The sequence below is a fragment of the Acomys russatus genome, chromosome 7, assembly GCF_903995435.1.
Source record: "Acomys russatus chromosome 7, mAcoRus1.1, whole genome shotgun sequence".
In the NCBI taxonomy this organism is placed as follows: domain Eukaryota; kingdom Metazoa; phylum Chordata; class Mammalia; order Rodentia; family Muridae; genus Acomys; species Acomys russatus.
This window is the reverse complement of record NC_067143.1, coordinates 53742907-53760859: the sequence shown is the minus strand read 5'-3', so window position 1 is coordinate 53760859 and position 17953 is coordinate 53742907. Positions and strand designations below refer to the sequence as shown.

The 17953-nt window shown below is 49.9% G+C and overlaps 1 protein-coding gene across 2 annotated transcripts in view; it reads right to left on the bottom strand.

The window, feature by feature from the left end:
- Positions 1-2802: 2802 nt before the first annotated feature.
- Clpb (caseinolytic mitochondrial matrix peptidase chaperone subunit B) overlaps positions 2803-17953 on the bottom strand; it is a 125944-nt gene continuing 110793 nt past the window's right edge. For both annotated transcript variants that reach the window (XM_051149072.1, XM_051149073.1), the window contains 9 exons: positions 17001-17078; positions 15775-15830; positions 11344-11388; positions 10818-10979; positions 4879-5035; positions 4297-4370; positions 4035-4154; positions 3741-3845; positions 2803-3127 (listed from right to left, as the gene is read on the bottom strand). In XM_051149072.1, coding sequence (XP_051005029.1) covers positions 2879-3127; positions 3741-3845; positions 4035-4154; positions 4297-4370; positions 4879-5035; positions 10818-10979; positions 11344-11388; positions 15775-15830; positions 17001-17078 — 1046 coding nt within the window. In that variant the 3' untranslated portion in view covers positions 2803-2878. The remainder of the gene's footprint in view (positions 3128-3740; positions 3846-4034; positions 4155-4296; positions 4371-4878; positions 5036-10817; positions 10980-11343; positions 11389-15774; positions 15831-17000; positions 17079-17953) is intronic.

Below are 17953 nucleotides of genomic sequence, written 5' to 3'. Positions count from 1 at the left end.
AAACCAAACCAAACCAAACCAAAAGGGTGCCACATGTTACAGTATTAGATTATACTATAGGTGACAGTTTGAACTCAAGGTTTTTTTTCACAACACGGATGGAGAGATAAAATCAGACATGCGTGTATATACATGTGTTAACAGACCTATTTACTTCCTGGTACATCTGTTGGGAGGGCCTGGACACCACTGAACATCGATGGTATCGGATCTTGCTCTTACAGCATCAAGAAAGCATTAGTTGATATACGATGGAAGGAAACAGGAGTGTCTGGGAGCGATGGGAGCTGTGGAACGGAGACTGTGAGTGAGCCCAGAACAACAGTGTCTGCTGCCACAACGCGAAGGGGAAACAACGGCCAAGTAGGGCTGCACTGAGCAACACACTTCCTACTACCTTACAATCAGAATTAGCATACATTATTGAATAAACCAATGAAATAAAAGGTTTCCTTAAACAGAATACCAATTAATAAACACAGATGAATAAGGAACAACAAAGTGTTCATAAATATTGTAAACACAACAGCAAAATGTCTAATCTGAGATGAACATCTACTATAAGAAAAATTCTAACCACGTGACATTTAAACAGCGTCAAGTATCTTCCCAGGAACACTCTCATTCCTTTTAAACATTGATGATTACTGCTGTGTGTGTGTGTGTAGCACTCATGTCACTGCATGGGTGTGGAGGTCAGAGGACAACTTTTTTGAGGTTGGTTCTCTCTTTTAATCTTTATATGGATTCCAGGGATTGAACTCAAGTTATCAGGTTGCGCAGCAAATGCCTTAATCTGCTGAGCCACATGACAGGCTTTTTAACCTGCTGAGCCACTTACAGGTTTTTTTTTTCTTCCTTCTCTGAGACAGGGCTTCTCTATGCGGCCCTGGCTGGCCTGCAGCTCACTCTGTAGATCTGCCTGACCTTTTCATTTGGAGACAGGGTTCAGTGTGTAGTCTAGGTTGGTCTGGAACTCAGTATGCTATACAACGTGTCCTCAAACTTGTGTCAATCCTACTCAACCTTCCAATTGGTGGGAGTCCAGGCATAAGCCAGTACGTCTGGCTTGGTTTCATTTGCAGGGGAAATTTGTATTTATTTACACACTTTTATTTTTGTGGCACTGGGAATCAACCTTAGAGCCTCATGTATGTTAGCCAAGGTCTAATACTGAGCCACGCCCTAGCCTGAAACTTTAAATTTTACAGTAGAGAGCCCTATACAGACAACTCTAGCCTCAGGGTACAGTTACCAGTGCAGGCGCGGAGGCAGCAGGCAAATGGCTTCTGTGGTCGCCTTGCCAACGCAGACCCTCAATTTCATCAGTGAAAGCATTAGACAGAGCCAAGCTGGAGGGTAGTCTACAAAAGAACTGGCTCAGGCCGGGCAGTGGTGGCGCACGCCTTTAATCCCAGCACTCGGGAGGCGGAGGCAGGTGGACCGCTGTGAGTTCGAGGCCAACCTGGTCTACAAAGCGAGTCTAAGACAGTCAAGGACACACAGAGAAACCCTGTCTTGAAAAACCAAAACAAAACAAACAAAAAAAAAACCCAACCAACCAACCAACCAAACAAACAAACAAAAAACAAAACTGGCTCAAACCTCAAAGTCTCCACGATGTCAGAAGAGCAAGGACAGACACAGAAACTGCCTCAAGCAGACAGAGGGAAGGAAATGGAAAGCTAAATGCAATGTGGCATGTCCAGAGGAAGCTGGTGAAATCCAAACGCCTGCGGATGGCACAGGAATGCGGCAATGTCTACTGCCCATGGTTTTATGCTACACATGAGGAGAGCTGAGTTAGAGGTATGAGAGAGTTTACCATCGCCCACCCCACCTTAAAATTTTCTGTAAGTCTAAACAACTTTCAAAGTAAAGAACCAAAAGAGAATACAATTATTGAGGTAGTGAGCAGCAGGCTGCCTCTAAGGGGCTACATGGTGTTACCCAGAGCTGTGACCATAGCCTGGCTTGACCATCCTGTCATAGACACATCCATGGCACTTTCACCCTGTCTAAGCATCCTCACAGAGGCTAATACACAGGAAGCTTCTACTCAAACCCTGTAGGTGACAGTGGCAACTGCAAGTGGCTTCTGCAGATGATACAGTGACTTGCCGGGCCTTACTGTGTCTTACCCAACTGGGTTGAAACACACTGTGTCCTGCTTTCCATAATGGGCATGCCACACTGAGTCATCAGCAGCTTAGTCCAGACTCATCGGGCTGGGACAACAGTTAAGAGACAGGGCCAGGCACGCTCCATGTCCACTTGTAGAGGCTGACCCCAACCTTGCTCCCACACAGCTTTCCACTATCGGCATTGCCGGCCTAATGAACGAGCCCGGCTCCCCTCAGAGCTGAGTTTGGTCACCTGGGATCATGGTCCCATCCCAGAGGAAGGCAGGAAAAGGAAGCAGTTGGACCTATGGGTGCCCTACATTGGCTCAGTCATAAGACTTGACTCCACGGTGGGGGAGGAGCTGGCCGTGACAGAGCTGTAGGGCATGGGAAAGAGACAGCAGGAGAATAAACTACAGCACCACCATGCTTGGGGCCCCTGCCGTCCTCCACTCCCACGGGGACATCCTGGGATGAGCTGCAATAGCACAAGCAAAGGCGGCACTCCCCAGCCAGATCTGTTCTGAGCTTTTGGCAACATGTTAATATTCTGGTGACTACATGGAGTGGAGTCCACGCTGAAGAGCAGACCAGGCCTTCCTGGTCGTTGCTTTGGAGATCATGAACCTCATGACCAAGAAGGCAGGAGAGAGCACTAGGCCCTGGGGAGGCATGGGGGGAAGGTAGGTCGGTTGCCATGCCACACAGCAAGGGGCCTTTATTAGATGTTCAGGGCACATACAGGCAGGTGGATGCTAGATTGTGTAGCACACCTTCTCTGGGTGGAGTGGTGCCTGGATGTCCAGTTTGCGGGTCTTGCTGTCCTTATCAATGATCTCCAGACGCAGTGTGGGTGGACGCTTCTCAGCCTTGGGCGAGGGCAGCTCAGGACTCTTGAGGAGGTGCTTGTCTGAGTCCTCCACGGTGATACGCAGGGTGCAGCCCCCTGGTAGGAGGTCCTGTTCGTAGGCTGCTGCCAGCTGGTTTACCACACGACGCTCTACCTACAGGTGGGAGGTGACACGGCCATCATTGCCTTGGCCTATACCTGGCCCATTTCGTGAACCTGGAGCTGACCTCTATCACTTACTGCTGGGCAAGTCAGAAACCTGGAGCCTGAGTTCTCATTTGCAAATTGGACGTCATAGCAACTAGCTCACAGGTTACTGCTAAAGGCTCCGTGATGATAGTTTTTGAGGTGCTCAGTCTAGGTCCTTCTAATGAGGGTTCATACTTGTTTACCCCATTTAGAGACTAGGTTTTTTGTTTGTTTGTTTGTTTGTTTGTTTGTTTTAAAGACAGGGTCTCTCTGTGTAGCCTTAGCTGTCCTGGACTTGTTTTGTAGACCAGGCTGGCCTGGAACTCACAGTGATCCACCTGCCTCAGCTTCCTGAGTGCTGGGATTGAAGGCATGCACCACCACGCCCAGCCTACAGACTAGTTTAAATTGACCCCCCCCTTTTTTTTAAAGTTCTGAAGAGACTTCTGTTTGCTGTTGGTATGGATAATTCCAGCAGCTAAACTACAGGGACACTGACTGAGCCTCAAAGTTAAGTCTGGGGTCACCAGGGAGGAAGGTGTAAAGGTACCATGCTTGTCTCAGCCCTCTGTGCTCACCTCATGCTTAATGGAGCGGGCGCCATAGTGGACATTGTAGCCATCAACCAACACGTCTGCCACCTCACGGTCCCACAGTAGTGTGATGTTGTGCCTCTGCTTGGCCTGAGGTGGGTCAGAAAAAGGCCTGTCTGCATGTGGCCCAATACCTTCCAGCTCTAGGCACATTGGTCCAAGGGGGCCTTGAGAGACTGTGCCCCAGGACCACTGGCCCCACATCACCTCTAAGGGCAGGGGTCATTCCTCGGATTCCAGCTATCTTATCCCACCCACAGCCAGTCAATTCTCTCTTACTCTCTTGGCCCAGAAGTTCAGTTCCTTGTTGACCAGCTGGATGAGCTCCGAGTGGCAGAAGGGGAGGAAGTAGACGATCTCATTGATCCGGCCCAGAAACTCATCTCTCCGGAAGTGAGCCTGCAGAGCCAGGTTAGGGGTGGAGGCACTCAGTGATGATGGGCAGGGAAGTTTTGGGGCTGATGGGGAAGATAGGGGCTTCCATATTTCTAGAGTGGTTCCTTTGTCCCCAGGCTCCTACAGGAGGCCAGAAGAAACTCACTTTCAGGATGGGGCGGATCACATTCTCCTTAAAGTTCTTTGAGATGGTGATCTTGTCATTAATCTGCACGTCCCCTGTGGAGGCAGAGCATTGGGGTACTTACCCACCGCACTCTGGGGGCATGGGGGCTGTGTTGGCTCCATGGATGAGTTCTGGGCTTGCTGCTGAGTGCAGAAAGCCACATCTAAGGTCTCTGGGCCCTGTCCTGAGCGTCTTGGCTGACCTGACACCGCTGAGGCCCTTTGTCTTAGAGATGCTTCAAGCCACAAACTCAAGTGAGAGTCGAGACAGGAGAAGACTCAGGATGAAGACCTGAGCTCTGACTCGGCAAATAGGCCCCAGAGCTCATCCTGAGGGTGGTCTCTGAGACCATCACCCACTTCCATACTTTCTGAGCTGATGTCTGAAGCCCTCCTGTAAACCAGTAGAGCTGGGCTTTACTGAGGAGGGGCACTCTCTCTTGTCCCCACTACTCTCTGGTGTGATGCCTACTTTCTGCTCCAAGGATCTCAACTCCATTTCTGTTCCCAGGTATGCCTAGGTCAGATCACCTCCCTGGACAGCCCAGGCCATACATCATACCAAGGTTTTCAGCAATTCGATTTCGGCTCATCTCCAAAGCTTCCTGTCTCAGTTGCAATGCATGCTGGGCGATCTCATCACTGGCCACGTTGGAAGTCATGATGAAGATGGCATCTTTGCAGTCAATGGTCTTCCCCTTGCCATCTGTCAGGCGGCCCTGGTAAGGATGAAGGATGGTAATATTTAGGAAGCTGGTAGCTGGGCTGGCTCCACCAGACAGTTCCCCAAAGCCCTATGCTGTTGCCTCCTACTCTAAGCTTTCTGGCCACAGGACTCAACAACGGCTTCACTGACTGAGGCCTCCAGGTGAAGTGCACCTGCTTTTGGAACCCCAGGCACCTAGCATCCTTGGTTTCCAGCGGCCAGTCTGATTCCCTACCAAACACATTGCCTTTGGAGGCTTACTCTGGGCTGGGACCCTCTGAGCCTTGTCCTGTCCAGGTCTAGAGAAGGAAGCCTGGACTGCTGTGGCGTGCAGGGGAGGGCGTCCTGTAGGTGACCATGAGGACCAGAAATGGTCACTGGTGAAAGCAGGTCAGGAAGCTATGCTGGGCAGATGGTCAGACAGCTGTTACTCCTATGGCCAGTGAGCCTTGATAAAGTCAGACAGCTCTCATTTCTCATGTCTCTTTGGCTGTCCTGGAACTACATAGACCAGGCTGGCCTCAAACTCACAGGGATCCATCTGCTTTTGCCCCCAAGTGCTGGGATTAAAGGTGTGTGCCACTATGCCCAGCTCTTTTTTCTTTTCTTGTTTTATTTTTGTTTTGAGACAGGGTTTCTCTGTGTAGCCTTGGCTGTCCTGGACTCACTTTGTAGACCAGGCTGGCCTCAAACTCAGAGATCCACCTGCCTCTGCTTCCCTGAGTGCTTGGATTAAAAGCGTGCACCATCATGCCCAGCTTCCTTTTCCTTTGTGTAGTCCTGGCTGTCTTGAAACTAGCTCTATAGACCAGGCTGGCCTTTAATTCACAGGGATCCATCTGCCACCATGCCTGACTTGTGTCTTTTATTGATATTTAGTGTTTACCATGTATGTGTGGGTGCCTGCAGAGGTAAACAGATGGCAGTAGATCCTCTGGAGCTGGAGTTACAGGTGGTTTTAAGCCACATGACATGGCTGCTAGAACTGAACAGCAAGCACTCAATCACTGAGCCATGGTCTCTCTATATTGTGTGCTTATTTGTTTTATTTATTTATCCATTCTTTTTATTTATTTTCTGAGTCAGGGTCTCATGTAGGCCAGCCCAGCTTCACACTTTTTGTGCACTGATCCTCTTGCCTCCACTTCCTTAGTACTGGGCTTACAGGTGTGTGCCACCAAGCTCAGCTCATCTGTCTTTGGAGCCATCCTCTATCCTGGCAAAGAGAGACAGATGGTGAGGTTCCTCCTATAAGCATTTTAGGAAGTTTTCTTGGAATGTTTAGTGTTTTACAGAAATGATACTGAGGAAGGCATCTCTCCTAATAGGAAACAGAAGAACCAAAGTACTGTGTTCCGGAAGTAACCAGTCAAGGGAGAAGAGCGCTGGGCCTACAGCAAACCCCAAGGTCATCTGTACACCAACAATGGACAGCTGTGACAGCTGTGAGCAGGGCCTCACTGGGAGGAAATCAATGGAGTGGAAAGGGTGCACACAGGCAAGGCACTAGTCTGTCACCTCAGTGCTTACTCTGTCCATCTGCCAGAATGGAGCTGCCCTGGGTAGAGGCCAAGCTGTTCAGGGTCCGGCCTAGGTGCCCAGCACTCAACTTGCTGACTGCTTGAATCCTTACAACCACAGAGAACTCAAGCTCAGAGACTAGCATTGTGCTCAGTCTTATAGCTAGAATACAGGACAACAGAGACAAATTGACGCCAGAGCTCGGCCTTCCCCTCTGCACCAGGCTGGCAAGCACTCTACAGGTGCTCATTGTACTGGCTTTCCTTCTAGGCCAAACTTTGTTTGTATCCTCTGCTCCTTATTAGAAACAGGTGTGAGGGAAGGGAGCCAGCCCCTGCCTGGGGTTGTCTGAGGCATGTCAGAGCTAGAGAACAAGGCCGTGGGGACAGATCCTGAACCATGGTGGGCTCCTGCCCCCGCCTAAACCTGTCACCATTCTTTTCCCTTTCCTGATGGCACCAGGCTGAATCAGTGCTGGTCTTTGCTTCTAAAGCCCATGTACTAGAAGATCCCTGAGTGCCAGGCAGCTTTCCAGGCTTGTTTGGCCTAGGCTTCCAAGAAAGCATTAACTGTAAAGGGACATGGCACTCTACACCTTGGAGCCGGTCACCCTGCTACCCTGCTTTCCGGAGGGAAAAGGGAAGCAGGCTCAGCTTGAGCTGTTACCCACAGCTCTTTGCTCTTGGCCCTGCTCACCAGTCCTAACACAGCAGAAGGCGGAGGGGGTGCACAACAGCTTGAACTTGGGGCCAAGCCTGGGTGCTCATGTGACACAACTCAAGTGTGTGCACATGGCACTTTCGAGCTCATCCCTGAGGACTGGGTTTGAGTGTTGCTGTCCTGGACATAGCAATAACTCAGCAGCAACTTCACTGTGAGACCAAAGCTCTGTTCCTAACTGGTCCTCAGGGTGGTTCCAAGGGAGCCAAGGGTGACTTTCAGCACTCACAGCTCAGTTTTCTTGGCAACTAAGATGGGTCCCAAACTATCCTGGTGAGCTATCTTGGCTGGGGTGCAAATCTCACCCTAGGCTAATGAGCTGCCAGTCTGCCATGCCAGTACTTAGGTTAAAATCCTTATGAGTCTTTGAAGGGAAGAGGAGAAGGGGACTTCTGTCACCCTAAACTGCCACCCTTGTGACTCCCCCAGCATAGCACCTTCCTCAGGTGCCCTGTTCACTCAGCTCATCAGTACCACCGCAGGCTGTGCCTCTTCTGCTCTGCACAATGAATGCCACATGAATAAACATGTGAGCTACACTCTGTGACTGCCTTGTCACTATAGTGACTCCCTCACTGCTCCTGTGCCACAGAACCTGCTTAGGTTGAGAGGTGACATCCCTTTTGAAGCTTCTGTTAGCCTCTGTGCTGAAGGAATCATGAATTCCTAAATTCTGGAGTACTTATGGGCTGGTCCATAGGCACCACTTTGAGCAATCACAGTCACCCAGGCGTCATCTTCCTCCCATCTGTATCAGCTGCTTAGCCTAGCGATTTCCTGGCTTCAGGTCATGGCTTAGCCACTTGATTACTCAGGGCAGAAAGTGGCTCGTGGTGGGCAGCTCTCTCCTCACAGGCAAATGTCTAGGGTTGGTTCTCTGTATCCTATGGACTTGCTTTAGACTAGGCTGCTGCAGCTCCGGGTGAATTCTTCAGTTGTCTCCTCACTGGGCCTCCTCCTGGTAGGCCCTTCCTTTGTAGACCTGCCTCCAGGGTCTTTGTAAAGAGAAAATCTGACGCTGTTGCTTAAAGGCTTTCAAATGTTCCTATCCCCTGTAGGATAAATCTATATCCTTTGCCTACTTTAAGTAAGAGTGTCTGTGTGTGTACTACGTAAGTGCTCTGCCTCCAAGGCCTCCCCACCCCCCTTTTGTCCACCTCCTCTATACCACTCTGCTCCCACTTTCTGAATGACAGCACTTCTGAAGTGCTGAAGACTCCTGGAGCCTTGGCGTGTCAGTTTTTTTCCTTCCAGCCCTCTGTGCTTGCCTCATAAACACATGGAGTGCACACCTTTAAACCCAGCACTCTGGAGGCAGAGGCAGGTGGGCCTCAAGTTGGAAGCTAGCCTGATTTACACAGAGTGTTCCAGGTCAGCCAGGGTTACACAGAGAAACCCTGTCTCAAAAAAACAAACCAAAGAAACAGATGAAATAAAAAATTGCAGTTGGTCAACAGAGAGAGCATTTTCTGGCTTGGTGGGCTTGCGGAATGGCAGGAATGCAACAGTCAAGGGCCCATCTTCAATGAGCATGCGTGCTTAAATCTGACTGACTGCGCACACGCAGACTACGGCTTTGGTCAAGAGTGCCACAAACTAGCAGGCTGCGCTGTGTGCTGCAGGAAGGAATTAGCATAAGCTTTCTAAAAGGTCTTCAACAGCAGGAAAGGGGTAGACTAGCTTTCGTGGACTGCCATTAGCATGTTCCAGGTGGGCAGTTGTCAGTAGCTGCCTTAGCTCTCTTTGGGCTAAGGAGGCCACCAGATGAGTCTGTGTGGGAAGGCCAGAGGCCACATAGGCTGCTGCCAGCTCACATTCTGAGCTGGGTTATCCCTTGAATGCTTCCTTGCAGATTGATGTCCCACTTTAACCACCTTTAACTTAGTCACTCTGAGGCCAAGATGAATTGATGTCTTAGAATGTTGTGTGGTGCAAAATCGCCAACTACTGCCTCGCTCCCTTTCTACCTGCTTCCTAGGTAGCTCAGTGGGCAAGGGTGAGTGTGGTCCATAGCCGAGCACCCGAATCTCAAAAGGCACAGGAGGCTCCGAATACACGTGGGACTGAATGTGGGTGCTCTGGAGAACTGGCCTTTTCTTTCTCTGCAGGCCAGCTAACTGGGAAGATGGTAGCACACCTGGGGAAAAGGCTAAACACATCGGGTCTGGTGGGAAGGCTGGTGGAGACATTTGGAATCTGTGACTTGGTGCCTGAATTGTTATTTGCTCTAGGAGAGTCTCTCCCTGTGCCTCGCGTGACATGGGGGCAAATCCCCATTTTCCCAAAACTGGAGAGAACAAAGACAGAAGTGGGCCAGATCCCACCTGGCACACGGTGCTAGGTAGTACAGCTCTTAGAGAAAAGGTCATTTCCACTCAGCCCTTGCTTCTCACCTTCTCTCAGAGAAAGGACTCCAGAACAAGTAGAGGCTATCCTCTGCTTGAGGAGAAGTACCACTCGGGTTCAAGGAGACAAGGCACAGAGCGCAGCGAGCGCTGGAATCACATGTATCTACACTCTAAACACTCCAATCCTGTGTTTTACACAGAAGCTCTGCAGTTCTGCAGTTCCCCTTTATACCTTCTCTGAACTTTGGTATTTTCCTTTGTAAAAGAAATGAGCTAATTTCTTCCTGGCCATCACAGGTGACCACCATCATGTCTTTTTATCTATCTATCTATCTATCTATCTATCTATCTATCTATCTATCTTTTTTATGTGCATTAGTATTTTGCTTGCATGCATATGTTCGTGATAGTGTCAGATCTTGGAGCTACAGACAGCTGTGAGCAGCCATGTGGGTGCTGGGAACTGAACCTGGGTCCTTTAGAAGAGCAGCCAGTGCCCTTAACTGCTGCGCCATCTCTCCAGCCCCATTTGTTAAATCTTTATAGACATAGCCATCAAGTAGAGAAAAGAAAGTTCTCATTTTTAATAAGCCTACCTTAACTAGTGGAGGGGCTGACCAATTTGTAAGATGGGCACTATAACCCCAGCAATACCAGTTCATCAGTAATAAAAGAGTGCAGGCTTGGAGACATGCTGGGAGTTAAGAGGACTGGCTGCTTGTCCAGAGGTCCTAGGTTTGATTCCCAGCACTCACATGGTACTTACCATTGGTAACTCCAGCCCTAAGGGATCTGACACCCTCTTCTTGCCTCTGTGGACAATATACACATGGCACACAGACACACATGCAGGCAAAACACCATACACATAAAATAATGCAACTTCCTTGTTTGTCCCTGGAGGCTTTTAGTATCTAGAGACGGGCAGTGACTTGCTAAAGTAAAAAAGGCAGTTGGCAGCAGGGCTAGAACTAAAATTCCTGTCTCCTACACCTCTACTCTATTGTACCTCTAGAAGGCAGCCTAGGAGCCCATGAAATCTAGCTGGTTTCTCTTCAAGTGGCTCACAGGGACCCTACCCCACCAGGGGATGGAGTCACATTTCCCAAGAAACTGAGCACTAAACAGGACCCATCAGCCAGGCTCTGGGCCCCAGATTCCTATAGCTTGCAGACCCCGTTACTGCTTGGGCCAGCCTGCTTTTACCTCATCAAACAGCTGCAGCATGATGGTGAGCACATCTGGATGGGCCTTGTCCACCTCATCGAAGAGGACTACTGCATTTGGGCACTGTTTCAGCTTCTTGGTCAGCTGGCCACCTTCCTCATGGCCAATGTAGCCTGGTGGGGACCCGATAAATTTGGCTACCTGGTGTAAGGCAAGAACATGTTACTTAGGTCTTTTTTTCTGTTTTTAGCTTACAATATGGGGCCAGTGAGGGAAGATGGCCGCATGCAGGATTAAGAGGGCCAGTCTCATCAAGGATAGTTAGCTACAGGTCAGGAATCCGGTCACAATGGGAGAGCAGACAGGTCAGTTTCTTTAGAGCAAATTTTGTGCAGGACACATCAGTGACCCTATTGTGCATATTACCCTACCCTCCAGCCTCAGGACAAATCCCAGGTCTGCTAGAATTATTGGAAGCCAAAGGCTCAAGTGAAAAATCATATAAAACACCAAGTAGTCATGATGATAGGCCCTCTGAAGCACACTGCCCTGAAGACTGTCTCACCTCATGTCGCTCCTGGAACTCAGACATGTCGAGCCGGATGAAGCCCTGCATGGGAATAAGCAGGAGGGTTGTCAGTGCGAGACAAGAGGCAAGGGAAGGGCCCAGGTCAGAGCCCTGGACTGTCCTGGGCCTTCAGATGGGCCACATCCCCAAATCCACATTTCCCTAGCCCTCGCCTTCTTTACCCAGTCACTTCCCCACAGGATACTTTCATTTTCTACCTTAATAAGGCCAAATCACATCTCTGCCCTTCTAAATATGATTCAGGATGTCCCTTCCCTCAGGCGGCTTCTCCAGGTCTCATTAGCACATTAGCTGCAGCTCCCATTTCCCTCCCTCCGCATTCCCAGCGGGTGTTCCATGTGTGTCCAGCACTGAAGTCCTTGTCCTCAAGAAGCAGCAATTTGGCAGTATGAGTGGAACAGGCAGGCATGGTCAAGGTCAGTTTTCCAGTGCAGAAGGTGACTGGAGGAAGGGTGGGGCTCCACAGTGCTCCTCAACTTTGCAAGGCTGTGGGAGGTATATGTCCCCTTGCTTTTTCTCTGTAGCACAGTGCTTTTGTTTCACATTTCTTTTCGTAACAGGCATCTGAGATGAGTCTTCTCTTTCCATGGGCATGTGGTGATTGCCCAGGAAGCCCCTTGGGGAGAGTGACAGTTAATGTCAAGGAAAGAGGAGCTAGCATGTGGATTTAACACAGGCAGAGAGCCCCTTTCTTGTCTCAGATCCCTGGAGCTCTGAGGGCATTATGGGTATCTGGCTCCTTTCTGCTTAATGAACTCTTATAGAATGTACAGGACTGCGGTTCCCAGGGGCTGAGGGCAACATGGCACCAGGACACTCAGACAGAGGCATCACAGTTGTATTCTAGCCAGACCACTGTTCAGGCAGCCACTCAGTAAAGTCGTTTAAGTTGTTTGTCCAGTCACTGCATGTAGGTACAGGCTGGAGGAGCTTAGGCCAGGAGCCAGGGCGCTGGACTCAATTCTTCCATTGACTTCCCTGTACAATACCAGGTTCTTGGCTCCTCTGTTTGCCCCAGCTGCAGTCTGAGGAGAAACCCTTCCTACTCACCAGTAGATAGAAAAGGGCTTAGAAAGGTTCTTATTAAGGCTATGTGGTGGGCAGGGACTGTTCTCAGTTATGGGGCACAAGCAGCACTTCCAAGAGAATCTCTCAGCAGCTCACTTGTAGAAGCTTCTGGAAAGGTACATCTCAGAGTGCTGCTGCCCAGAGGGAGCAAAAACCGGGAAAAGTCATGGACACACGTCTGATAACGGTAGTTGAGAATTGCTATGCTTTGTGTATGCCTGGCCATGTTGTGAGGAAGCCACAAAATGGCTCAGAGTGCATACACGCCTGTGGTAAGCAGGGAAGGAAAAAACAAGCCACAGACTGGAGTATTTTGTCCCAGGTCATACACGCTTTGATGTTAAGTTTTTGGTCATGACAAGTCCTGCCCTTCATTTCCCCTGTCAACAGCTGGGTTCTCAGTGGTCTGTGCTCCGAAGGGACTGTCACAGGATCAGGAGGTATAGAACAGTGCTTTCTTATGGAAGGGACTGTCACAGGGTCAGGAGGTATACAACAGTGCTTTCTTATGGCAAGTTGACCTCATTGTATTTATTCTAGAGTCTATGCTACAGTCTTGCTAAGTGGCTTGGGCAGGTTTTGGGGTTTGATATTCTTGGCGGGAATCTTTTTGGTTTCATGTGACTTTAACTTAGGATTATGTAGAGTGAGAAAACAGAAACTATGGTCACATCCAACATGTGTTGACTGTGCATTATGGGTAATATGTAACACTATGTATGAGTAATGGAATCTAACATTTTATATCATTGTCTTAGTAATCTAATGGGATAGCAGCATTATGGAACCTACTTCTTAGAAAACAGATGAAAACAGCATCCCAGTCAACTCAACACAGGAGACTCAAACACTTGCTCTTAACTTGTCACCATAGTGCCACTAAATCTTGAAAGTCTTCAAAGCTCCAGTCCCTGACCTTATGATGACATCATAGAACCAAAGGCTCTTTCTCAAGGATTATTAGCTCTGACGAGTTAACAAGGCTGTCCAGTTGGGGAGAAATAGTACAGAAGCTGAGGGGGGAGAAAAACCCATAAGCTCATGAATGGATCTGGTAAGAATATAAATAACCCTTGCAAGGCAGCAAGCATTAGTGTCTCTTCACAGACCAGTAGAGCGAGGATCGAGAGCTGGACCAGAGCTGGCCCCGGATGCCCAGGCTCGCGCTCACTTCACGAGCCACCTTGGGAGGCACAGGAAGAAAGCCCCCACTTGTGATGAGGCTACGTAACCCTGGGCTCAACCCTAACACCTTTCGCACTTTACCCAGTGTCTTGGAGTCTGCAGGACTACCAGCGCATCAGCTTACAGTCTAGGGTTCGCTTGGATTTTGAAGGCATGCTTCAAACATGAGTGGACATAATGCCCATGTAACATGTTCTGTAATGACTTGGCCCAGGGGGCTGGGCGGATACGGAGTTTTATAGAAGAATTGCATATGATTTAGTAAGTAAATGTTTTGGGGGGGGGGCCTGTTATGTATCTTGTCTTCCTCTGTGAATCAGACAAATTGACCTCCCCGATCGATCCTCACCCTGCTGACAATGATGGTGCTGAGCAGAGTGGAAGGCTGGACTCTGGGCGCAGCCTCCTCCTAACACATGACTGTGGGTAAGCCTCCTACTGCTCCAGGTCTTCAGCTCTCTCAAGCAGATGCCAAGTCCCTCACAGGGCCAAGTAAGCACACACAGCAGGTGGGCACTGCTCGGATAGACTAAGGTGACACAGTAGCCTGTGACAGTGTGCTAAAAGCCTGACTGAGCTAATGGGCAACCACAACCTCAGCCACAGGAATAGAGAGCCTTATCCTGAGGCAAGAAAGCTGGGTTTTGTGGGAAGAAGCTACCTAGGGTCAGGAGGAAACAGAACTGGAACTAGAGGCAAGAGTCCCCGGCTCTAGAGCTTGGTGCACCCTAGCTCGTCACACAGCAGGTGCAGTGAGAAGGTGCTGCTTGTCTTCTGTGGGAGGTGTATACTGTTGGAAGACACCATCTCACCTGTGGGACACCCTGCTGGAGGGGGGTGAGTGGGGGGAATTCTGTGTCCCATTTAATGTACCGATTAGAAAGTACCCACACCATCAGTTTCCAGTAGCACCCCGACTTTCTACAGCAGCGAGTCAGCAGATACTCTCCTCCTACATGCACCGTGTACGAAGATGTATTAAGACAGCAGGGATAAGGAGATTATAATTTGTAATTAAATATTAACCTTTCTGACAGTATTAAAATTAAACCACTCAGAATTCTTCATCCCTAATCAGGTGGTTCCTGCCCGTAACTGCATCTTTCCTAATAGTCTTGCTAGTTTATGGCCCTTTCCAGAGTGCTAATTGTTTCAATCGCTGCCAACCTGATGAATCGTCTAAAGCTGCTATTTCGGCTGGAGCGTATTAGCATGCCACACACTCCTCTTGCCTGCCTGCCTGTCTGGTGGGTCCGCGGTGGCTCTGCTAGAGGTTGAGCACAGCTGCTGGCAGACAGGTTAAGTTTTGAGTTTGCTGCCAGTTGCTGCACAGAAGGGGTTCACACAGCCGGGGCTCCCTTGCTTCTGAGAATCCCCAGGGAGGTGGCAAGGGAACTACAAAGACACAAGCCGCAAGGAGCTCAGGGCTCTGCTGCTGCTGGGGCTGCCTGGCTGGAAGGGGCCTCCACAGCCCTTCTTTGCCTCTGGGGATGGGAAGGGAGGACTGTCCATGAAACCAGGCAGGCCACAGGAGTCTTGGGCAACCTCCAGGACAAATGAGGAAGGTACTTTGCTTTCATTGAGTGTTTTGTAGTGTCATCAAGGACTGCTTTCTCAACAGCATCTCCTGTCATCCAAGGCCTTTAAATGGAGCTGGAGAGAATCCGTGGTTCTGGGCTACAGGAAGAAGCAGGTGGCAGTCCCAGTTGAGGGCACATGCTCAGTGGAGAAGCAGCAGACACAGTGCCGTTCCTACTTGTTTTCTCCAGAAGCCTCCCTGGTTTGCTGTAGCACAGGCCTGCCTGCTTGGGTCGCCTAACTAGCCTGAGCTCCTGTAGAGAGAGGGGCCTCAATAAACACCGTATTAGCTGTCAGTACATCTAGCAGGATGCTTGCCAAGGACAGGGTGCTCAGCAATGTGTGGGTGACCCTCATCTAGCTCTCAGGCTAAAGACGATCATGTCTACTTCACAGCTGAAGAAACTGAGGCATGAAAAGGTTAATTCCTAAAGCAATTCCTGGCTAGAGCCAAGGCCTGTTTCTGGGGCCTGGGCCCAGCTTTTTGATCTAAGCTGCTGCTTAGATTTCAGGACAACAAGCATAAATGCAAGACTTTGCTGGCTTGTAGATTAGACCTTGGCCTCAATTCCTTACCTTTTTGGCATCTTTGTGCATGTACTTGGCTGTCTGCTTGGCCAGCTCTGTTTTTCCTAGGAGTAAGGGAGATGAGCTGGGTCAGGACCAGATGACAATCTTTGGAGTGAGAGAACACTAGGGATGGGCATGGTGGCCACAGCTTTGACTCCAGCACCCAGGAGGCAGATGCAGGAGGAGCTACTTAATGAGTTTCAGGACAGCCAGGGCTATGTAAGGAGACCCTGTCTTAAGAAGTAAAAAGAACACTAACAAATGCTTCATGTGCGGACAGGAAGCTAAGATTCAGAAACTCTCCTGGGGTCACCCAGGGAATGAGTGGGGAAGCTGAGACCACAATCAAAGTCTGCATTTCCTCTCAATTTTCCTGTGATGAAACCAAGGACTTTCCTCTGTAGCAGCACCCGAAGAGTGGAGGTAGGCAGGAGGACTCATAATCCAACTCATCCTTTGAAGCTCAGCACTACCTCATGTCGTCTAGGAGTGCCCTGACCTCCCGCCTCATGCCCTGCATCTCTCTTACACACTTGTGGCCCAGGCGTTCTGCTGGACTCTGGAGCCTCAGGCCAAGAAAAGGCTAGGACAGAGTACTTCCCACTGGCTGAACACATCTTGTGACAAAAAGGATACCTCCAAAGTGGTAATTTGGAAGAGCCACCTGGAATGACTGTAAAGCCACTATGTGGTACACAGAGCTTCATGGTCAGGGCCATTGACCTTCTGGGATGTGAGGACAGTCAGGTCCATGAAGGTGCTGAGAGGTTAAGAGATAGTGGCAATACCATGAGATACCTGTCAAGACCGTGGAGGGAGGTAGGGGTGGAGGAAAGGCAGGGAGTGTCTCAGACCAACCAACTAGAAAGCATCCATGCCCCCTACTGCAGTCAGTCCTGCTGTGCACTGTGCACAGAAGGTTTCCCAAGCCTCCAAAAGGTAGGCTGCCCCAAGGACAGCTGGTGTGCTAGGCAGTGAAGGTGGTACAGTTATCCCCAGAGGCGAGCCTGCGGGGATGCACAGTACCTGGGCCAGGGCTAACAGGCTTCAATGGCCTGGTGCACCAAATAAATTCACCCTTGCTCCAGCTCTGGGCAACACGGCACGTGGTTAAGAAGCCCAGGTCTTCTTGGTGGCTCTGTGATCTGGAGCAGCTGCTTCTGGAGCTGTCAGGCTCAGGCCAGATGCTTCTCTAGCTCCCCTGCCTCAGTGGTCAGTCTGCCCATGATTACCTATTCCAGATGATCCCAAGAAGAGGAAGACTAGAGGGTGCTCCTCATCGTACCAGCCGTTCTCCTTCCTTCGGATCGCTACGGACAAACACACAGCACGGGACAGGGAGGGAGACAGATAAATCAATGACACAAAAGGCAGGATAATTATCACTAAGTATACAATATGTTTTACTGCTCTGCGCCCACTCAGAGTCCTCACTACCATTAGTGCTGCCTAATCTGATTAGCCGGCAAGGCCCCTAGAGACACCTAATCAGGTTAGCATGGATTTGGAAAGCTGCCCAGAGCAGATTTCGGATAAAGTTTTCCAGGATGAGCACTCAGCGTTGCCAGGGAAACCGAAAGGCGGGTGGATGGTGAATGGAGGTGAAGGGGGTGGGGGACTGGTGGAGGAGAATCTGAGAGGACCGTTAACTCTCGCTGGTCACCCCTCTACTCACCTGGGAAAATAGCAGAGAATTTTATGGTGACACTTAGGGACGTAGGGAGGTGTTAAGATTTGGGTTCTTTCCCGTTTGAGGAAACCAACTCTGTCCTGGTGTGTGGGTTAGGAAGTGGAAACAGAGCCCAAAGCATTTTCTGTAAGTCAGCCAAGGGTGGTGTAGAGCTTTGGGTCCATCTCTGCTAACTATGGCTTCTGGAGGACTTTGGGTGAGGAGTGGGACAGATCTGTACTAGGTCTCCTGAGGCTCTTCTTCAAGAGGAAGTAAGTGGTCAAGGGCTATGCATGAAGGTGAGGAAACTGAGTCTCAGCTACGGAGTGAGAGAATGAGGCTGCAAGTGGAAGAGTAGGGAGTGGAAAGAGGCAGAGCCATAAGAAGAGTCGCTAACTGAACGCCCTGCACACTAGGTACAACTGGGAACCACCAACAATCTATTTATTCCAGACCCACAGAGACACTGAAAGGAAAGGATTTATAACTGCATTATCTGAACAGGAAACAGAGGAA